The 8,779-nt window shown below is 49.0% G+C and overlaps 1 protein-coding gene across 1 annotated transcript in view; it reads right to left on the bottom strand.

Moving 5' to 3' along the window:
* Positions 1-1,372: 1,372 nt before the first annotated feature.
* LOC144170130 (uncharacterized) overlaps positions 1,373-8,779 on the bottom strand; it is a 15,456-nt gene continuing 8,049 nt past the window's right edge. The window contains exons 2-3 of the mRNA XM_077699728.1: positions 8,102-8,555; positions 1,373-1,846 (exon numbers count right to left, since the gene is read on the bottom strand). Of these exons, the coding sequence (XP_077555854.1) occupies positions 8,115-8,555 (441 nt within the window). The 3' untranslated portion in view covers positions 1,373-1,846; positions 8,102-8,114. The remainder of the gene's footprint in view (positions 1,847-8,101; positions 8,556-8,779) is intronic.

The following is an 8,779-nucleotide window of genomic DNA, read 5'->3' on the forward strand; positions in this document are numbered from 1 at the left end:
TCGCGAGATTAAGACTTGAAAATTTACTGATAAGAACTGTAATGCATTTCGCTTCTTTATTAACGCTTGCGTTCGTGACACTGTTATGCGCTGGACTTAATTTGATCACTCCTTCTTTTATCGCATTTTGTTCATGTGTATTTCCCATTAGAGAAAGAAAATTGGTTGTGGCCTTAGAGTTGAATTCATTTTTTTCAGCAGCCTACCAATCGATTCTGATTTATACAAGCCTAACAATGACTTCATTCAGTACGCGGACGGGTCGTGAAGGTACGAGAATTAAAACCCAGTCTTATTATCAATCCATTCGAGAGAAATTCTGCTGACTTTCGTTTTAAAGGCAGCACAGTCAAGAAAGGATAACCTACTCTTACATGCATCTCCGTCTCGCTGAAGCGTTTGTGTTACTCAGCGGGCCTGGCTAATATATAATTTTAATTTTTTATCCACATCGCGAAACTTTGAGGTTCTGATATATTTATAGTTTCTTCACAAACTCCTTCACAAGTTTGTAACTTCACCGTTTTACGCCAGCTTACCGTTTTTTCATGGTAATTCGTCACCGCGAACTGTTTTTAGGTGCGGAGTACCTTAGGACCGCGCAATGTCCTGCCGCGGCCGTGCGCATAGCATTTACAATCGCATAAAATCACACACGCACCGGCAGGATTCGAGCCTGTGTCTGGTAGGCCAGACAGAGTTAGTATCAGTCGTCTTACCCATTAGGCTATGACCGTGAGTTAGTACCCGAGAGTCAAGCGGCTTACTCCCTCGCCTGTAACGGTGCCGAGTACTTTAGGACCTCTTAATGTCCGTATGCGTCCATCCGTGCACACACCACCATCAAGCGAAAACCAAGCGAAATTCGATTTGAGCCGTAAGTTGCATTTTCATTGAGGAAATAATCAAGGTGCAACTCACGGCTCAAATAAAATGATGGGCGGGGCGCAAATCGGATGCACTTGAATGTTATTTCGAGTCCCCGTACTCCGCACCCTCGCCATCATCCACGCAGTGGAGATGCTGCCTTTTTATCTCTCCTGTCCAGGCTTCGTCGCGACTTCACTGCTTCTTCATGCGCATAACAAAGGTGTACAATGGCCTTCCCCTTGACACTGTGAACGAGACACTCCGACGCGATGCAGTAATTAATTGAGAGAATAATTACTGCTTCGAAACGTACGCTCCGTGAAAAGCCTAGTCAAATCAGCGAGAGGTGATTTTCACAAAATGCTGGAGAGTGTCGCCCAGTACGCGTTCCTTCCTCTTTGAAGAGGGACAAAGACGATAGAAAAGAGCTGGCGTGGTGGTTCTCAGAAACTCTGAGAGCCAAGTTGCACGACGCAGTGAACAGTAAAGGCAAAATTGCTCTTTATTCAAAAGGTAGACAAACCGCGTCAGCTGCACACACGAACAAGTTAAGAAAAAAAAGCGCGCGTAGTATGCAAAACTATGCCAGGCGACGTTTATTTTCTCGGTCGTCAGGTAGCGAAAAGGGGGGTAGCGTGTTACGTCTCTGTTAGGACTCAAACCATAAGGGACGCGTGCGTCGTTTTACCGTCGCCCCTTCTCTTACGCGCCAAAGAAGACGGGGCTGTTGAACTGAAAGGCTTTGGAAGAACATCGAGAGCGATAACACGTCGTCGTCATTGTGGCGATTGGCTTTGTTTCACGCGGTCCAACTTCTTTGTGCCCCCCGTTCCCGCACGTCCGTGCTTCGCGCGTTTCTTGGTCTTGGTTAGGCATGTGGAGCGGCACTGGCGCTCCTGTGATGGCGGCGGCAGCAGCGTATACGCGAGTTTTGCGGCCTCTTGACAAAGGGGGGCTCGGTTCCGGGACGGAGACACTGCGTGGAAACGTGCACCGTATCGGATATGAGACAGGACGACTCTTTTCAAGGCGGCCGCCGGCAGCTGCACGCAAAGAACAACAGGAGGCAAAAATGTAAAATGAAAAACTGCCACTCGAGAAGAATACAAGCACGAGGGAAAACAAGAGAGCGGGCTCCGGTATCGCCAGGTCCTCGCACTGCGCGCGTCACAATGCGGGCCAGAAGTGGGGCGACCCATGGAGGCGCTGTTCGACGTCGCATAAGCGATGGGCGTCTGTGCATGGAGAACGCAGATCACCCACAGTAGCCTCCCGAGAGAGTTTTCTTCTCTGCCCCAGAAAGAAAGGAAGAAGCGCACAGCAGGGAAACTGGACAAGAGGCACTACCAAAAGTCCTATTGGTTCGGCTCTTATCGTGAACGCCACACTGCATACCCATCCGAGTATACGTTTACGTCTTCTTTGAACCGCGTTACGATGCTTCCTCGCACCGCGCTGCACTTAAGAAACAAACTATGCGCATCGGTTGGCTCTACTGGCACCCGGCATCTCAGATACGACGCTTCGGTCTGTGTAGGTCAAACGCGACGCAGGCGTGCGTGTCGCAAGCGGTAAATGTCCCCGTGACGCCGTTCGTATGATAGCTTTTCGATGTGAGTGCCATAGCAGAGGAGGATGAAAGTTCCAATAGTGCCATCTTGCAGTTGATTTGCAATATTGAAGTTACTGACTGATGGTTTGAGGTTGTTGCAAGTGAGCCTTTGGGGAAAAAGTCTTGATATAACAGTGGCTGAACTCTAATAATGTAGAAATATAATGAACAAAAATTTGTTTTCACACTCCCAATTAGCATCAGCATTGCGATGATCTAGCAAGTACCCCTAAATATGAATGAATTACGTTTTGTGGCTTAAGATCGAACTTACGTATTCAGTCAAACAGCTCCCGCGTAGTCTGAAGTTCTGATTTATAACGCTCTCTTATTAAGCCACATAAATTATTGCTCTTGTGTCTGGGGAACCACTTTCGCTGCAAACTTGCACGACTTGTTGCTTCTGCAGAAAAAAAATGCGCCCGCATAATTTCTAATCTCCCTTACCACTCACCGTCTGAGCCATTATTCCAAAATCTGTCCCTGCTGAAGGCACGCAATCTGCTCAACTACCGATTAGTGTCTGCGTATCGTCAAGAACAAAAGAGTGGCACCAATTTTACTGCTTCTTTGGTAAATCTGAAAGTAAACGCCCCAGCCTACAACTCACGGTCACCGGAATTCTGGCACGTACACTGCCCAAGAACAAACTACGGTGCTCAAATGCTTTACTCTTCACTCCTTACTGAATAAACTTGACTTAAGTAGTATAGGCGTCACATCCTTATCAGCTCTACGTACGTACTTTCTGTAGTCACACGCCTTTACAACCGCCAACACTTCTTTCCTTTTGCATACTTGCCTTAGGTTTGGAATGCGTTTCTTTAGTGCAAGAACCTATTTTCTTCCTTGATGCTCATGTCATTTCATATCTTGTTCTCCCACCACGCCAAAACAGAATTTGTCTTTGAATTCTCTAGTGGCACGCGCCCTGTATCATTGATATTTGATGCCTGTAAACTGTACTTTTCTTGTTCTTCTAGTAGTGTTTATGGCCTTGATGCTGTATTGTTCCAGTATTTAGCTTTCCGCTTGTCACCAGCTTGAACACTGTCCAGCTCGAGCCGTTATACTTGTGACATTGAATTGAATTACACTATGTCTTGAATTGTACACCTCTAGCGCCCCGGTTTTTTGTTGTTGTTGTTGTTATTGTCGTTGTCATTGTTGTTGTTGTTGTTGTTGTTGTTGTTCTTCTTCTTCTTGTTTCTTTTTTGAGGGGACGAGTCCCCCTTCTCTTTCTGGCCGTCCTTTTTTTCACAAAGGTTTCTTTCTTTGTTTCTCTTTTCTTTTTCGCGCCACCCCTGCTGCTGCCTTTTGATCGTGGGTTTTAGGGTTTGTCAAGCTGCCTACAGCAGCTTTTTTCCCAGCAAATTCACCACGAAATTATTTATATCTATGGAAAATAAAACAATTTAATTCAAAAGATTGTACTGGTGGATGGGGGAGGTGAGTTTGTACGGATGTTCGTACGTCGAAAAAGGCCGACAATGAAACAGCTGCGGATAAAATATCATACGCTAAGCGTTAGCTCTCACGACCGCTTTGAATTGTTCGCGGTGGCACCAGACACCGCAAGATGACCATGACTGTCCCAGTTTTCTTGTTCAACTTCTTAATTGTCCACTACATGCTATCTAGCCGGCGATACTGTTGCTTAACCCGTCTACATAAGATATTCCAGCGCAAATTCACAAGTGTGCCTAAAAAATTTCCACTTCGGAAAGGCTGTAATGGCAGAGATTTTGAAAAGCTTGTTCCAGGAGTTCATTAAGATGTTGTTAAAACGGGTTGCTTAATTTGTACAACAAACTTAAAACACCGGCTTGTTTTTTTTTGTTTTTTTTGCGTAATTTTTCGGCGGGTTCTTCCGCTCGTGGGAATGCGTGCGTGCACAGAGGGGGATTGTGGTTGCACTTGGCTCGCATTAATTGGCACGGTCGTGTGAGGTGCCCATTGTTTTGTTTAGCCACTCCAGGCCAAATTAGTGTACTGCCGCTCGTGAACCTATTGTTGTACAACCCATTAGCGCCCTCTTTATGTCGTTGTTGTTGTTGTATGAAAACATACTGATTTGTATTTTATGCGGGAACTAAAAATCAAAAGAAAAACGCAGCCCGTAAATGTGAAGATGAGCACCAATGTCATATATGCAGCCGTATGCCTATGCCTCGTAGTATTTGGGAAGCGTGACACAAAGTTTTAGCACGGCATCCGTAGCTCAGCGCAGAGTTAGCGTACGCTATTCCTTCGCGTAGCTCGGACTGCGCATGCGCCGTACGATAAGTTGGTTCTGCGTTTAGCGGAAGTGAGACGAACGGAAGCATTTTCTGAATAGCGTGAGTACCCTGGACCCTTCCGTAGCCCTGCGTTTACAACATGGCGGCAAGTAGCATGGAGCCCCTCAACGCTCTTCTGCGAGCAGTAATTGGCATCTTATACAACAAGTTTCTCGCTCTTGCTTTTTTGAATACTTGGCGTGGATTGCACGTTGCTATCGCGGTGTGCGACGGTAACGTGACATTACTGACTGCCAGTACGAAGCTGCTGCAACTACGCCGGCAGCAGAAGCTGTATGTGTGCTGTTTACTTCACGATGGAACGCATGCGACCGTGGGGTCCTGAGGGTGGGCTGTTCTGAATAAGTATTCATTAGTGACGACTCAACCCCGCTCCGGGTATGTGCAGTGTGTGCGTCTGAAAGCCTTCTCGGCTTGCGCCAGAAAGAAGTGATTTGGTGTTCATCTACGCAAATCGCGAGAAGTGGGTGCCACCTATAAGACAGGCGAAACGGAAAATACCGCATGCTAATCTTGCGCTTCGGCCTCGATCTCTGGATTGTTTTGGATCTCTGGATTATTTTCTAGTTGAATAAAATGATTACGTCCAACCCAACCTTTGCCTCAGCAAATACCTGTTTTGACGCGCGATTGCACAAAACAAGTTCCCCGCAGCTTCGATGCTTCCACTATTCTATGTAAGAGTACATTCCTAAGATGTTATTCATGCACGTTTCGCATTCAGTACGAACGGGAAGGCTCTTTGTTGTAATGGTGTGGGCAGCTGGGAAAAATTTCAGGTGCTGGTCTGGTCGGATGGGCGAGTCGCTTAAAAATACATTCAACAGATGGCGCAGACAGCCCGAATATTCGCTTTGCGTTTGGGTTCAACAGAAACGGTTTTCGTACCGCACTTCCGCAAAATTGACAAAATGCTGAGCGCTCCCCCCGGTGCCATCGCAGCGTGCCACAAAAATGTAACATTTAGCGTACGTAAAGGCATCGAACCATAATACTAAAGCTCTCTACTATTTTCAGTACACGTAATCACGTTTGCCCGACGCTGCGCACCCAACCATCGCGTCATTCTTCTCAAAAATGTTTCGCCACGAAGGCAGGAAAAAAGCGGCAGTGGCGGAGTCGAGAGTGGTGTTTTAGTGGGTGCGCGAAAATATTGTTTCGAGGGGGTAAACGACGATGCAGGCCAACGTTCTTCCCTCTGCCCACGTTCACGGCTCCTGGTGCTTTGCGGGTAATCACTTCCGCGGAAACCCCGTGTAGGCCCCCGCTGACTTGTGTTCTTTCCTGCCTGGCAGCCACATTTTTGCCTCTCGCTTTGTATGTCTTCGTATCCCGCACGTGTGAATCTCTGCTCCCCTCTTTCCCTGTCAATATTCCCAGCTGTACCTGCCAGAGCGCGGCAGATCACCCGCTTCGATCGAGGTTAGATGCGTACGCCGATCATAACACGCCGAACAGCGCGCGGTGGGTGACCATTTGCAAGTGATTAGCTCGTCTTCCCCGAATGTTATGTCAGCCAGGCCGGTTCTTTTTCCCCGCGTTTATCCGTCTTTCAAGCTTCTTTACGCCGCTTTGCTTTTAGGGCTCGGGGTCAGTTATTGTGTCGGAGCGGAAGCTTTCCACGCGGTTATGTGGCTGTCGTTCCGGGCAAAATTTCTCGGCGTTTGCGGCGAAAAACGGCGCACCTATTCCTGTAGACGTACCCACCACACTGGCGTGCATTGAAGAGCAACCATATTTTTTTCCTTAAACAGCCACAGCACTTGGCTACAGATCGTGTACTGTGTTCCAGCGTGCTACAGTTCAGTTAGTTTCTTTTTTTCTTTTATAGCACGTCACCTTGCAAGCGGCAGTGAGGCGCCGCCCGTCACACGTTCGATGGCAGGGAGCAATGTTTTGTGGAATTAGGAGCTTCGGACATCGCACAAGCCCGTGATGAGGTCGTGCGCAGTGTTACACTCCTGCTTTTGTTTTCCCCTGGCCGTCCTTTGTCCCCGGCTGCATCATTGTTCTCGCGCTTTACCTTAACCCTTGACCTTTCGGGTGCTATTAAGTCAATTGCGAGTCTCGTTGCTATAGGTGGCGAGAGAACTGGCATGTAGGAAGTGAATGCGTAACAGCGCCCGGTCGACCTGTGACACAACAATTTCTCGCTCTCGCCCCAGTGTTGCTGCCAGCACACTGGCCGGGACGGTGCTGCAATGGGGCCGTGCCGGCTGCTATTACGTGGAGGTGGTCCCGCGCGCCAGATTTGGCGTAACCCCGTCGGCGTGACTTACACGCGTTCCGAAGCAGCGGCAGTTTGTCTCTAGAAGCCCCTGGCGCCCCGGCGTACGTCCCGGGGTTCCTATATATGGCGGAGTGGCGACCTGATTTCTTTGTCGAATTCGCGGGACAATCGCGCCGTACTCCTGACAAGTGGCCGTTGAGTGACGCATTGAAGGAAGCGTCAAATGATGCTTCTTCCGAGCGGGTTCCGTCCCCCGTTTGCGGAAGCGCTCCTGCATGTCGGACTTCACGCCACGTTTCCTGTTTAGTTCAATTTCTCTCACTGTTCCTCTCCTTGAATCCGCTCAACAGCCCGTTATTTCAATGTATAGTAAATAACAGCCCCAAAATATAGCACAGTAAAAGCTCGCTAATTCGAACTCGACGGGGACCATAAAAGTGTTCGAATTAACCGAAGATCGAATTAGCGGGTGGCCGCTAGAACGAATGGACATCGCGCCACACTGCTCCGGCAGAACACAAAGAAGCCACTTATGGACTCGTTATCGCGAATTAGGCGCCACCACACGTTTGTGGCAAGTTATTTCGTAAATAATGTTCGTAAAGCTTGAACAGTGAACAAAATTAATTGATCTAATGTCGAAATAATGACACCGTTTATGCTTGAAAACACGTTTGTCCTCATGACAGTGCCGAGGCAATAAAAATGAAAAATGATCGGTCGATTGCTTCTATTTTGGGCCGACCCTGGGCCGACTGCTTCTGCGAGGAGCGAGGAAACCAGAGGATGCCAGTTTGAATTAGCCGTTCGGGATACCGGTGCGTTCGAATTATCGGGAGTTTTCCCCCATTGAAATATACAGGGCTGCGCCGGGACCAGGGCGTCAGTTTGAATTAACTGTAAGTTTGAATTAACCGATTTCGAATTAATGAGCTTTTACTGTATTTTTAAATACTTCATGAGGAGAGCGCTGACAGAATATCTGGCTTTTTCTGGTGAGGTGAAGGACCATTCTTTTGCCATCTATATGAATTTACAATAGCTGTGTGGTCTCGAAGTCATGCTGATTTCAGGTAAAACGGTGCTCACCTGCTGGACTCGTCTACCACCATCCACGGCCACCTCCACCGCCAATCCTCCATCCTCCACCGCCGAAGCCTCCGCCGCCTCCCCTCCATGGTCCACCACCACCACCGAAGCCTCCGAATCCTCCACCGCCCCTCCAAGGGCCGCCACCTCCAAATCCACCGCCACCAAAACCTCCCTTCAGGCCTCCACCGAAGCCTCCACCGCCACCTCTCCAGGGTCCGCCTCCGCCGCCGAAACCTCCGAATCCTCCACCGCCTCTCCAGGGTCCGCCACCGCCGAAGCCTCCGCCGCCGCCTCTCCAGGGTCCGCCTCCGCCGCCGAAACCTCCGAATCCTCCACCGCCTCTCCAGGGTCCGCCGCCACCGAAGCCTCCACCGCCGTAGCCTCCGCCACCGCCGCCCAGGAACCCGGCGGTCGCCAAGCTCAGGGCGAGCCCGCACACGGCCAACGCCAGCTGGGAGAGCGAGTGGTGCATGCGGTGAAATGCGTTCGTGCCATATAAATTATTTTATTTATTACAATTAAATTATTTTATTTATTGTTACAAGAACACGCAATCCAAAGAGGCCTCACAAGTTCACCACAAAGAACGAAAGTCCTCTTCAGCAGTCCAACCAGGCCCGGCAGGAGACCAAGGAACGACCCAAACATACAAATCCTGATACAGGGCAGCCCAAT

Source organism: Haemaphysalis longicornis, unplaced genomic scaffold (genome assembly GCF_048455015.1).
Source record: "Haemaphysalis longicornis isolate Haplotype H1 unplaced genomic scaffold, Haemaphysalis longicornis Haplotype H1 scaffold_1, whole genome shotgun sequence".
Taxonomy (NCBI): Eukaryota; Metazoa; Arthropoda; class Arachnida; order Ixodida; family Ixodidae; genus Haemaphysalis; species Haemaphysalis longicornis.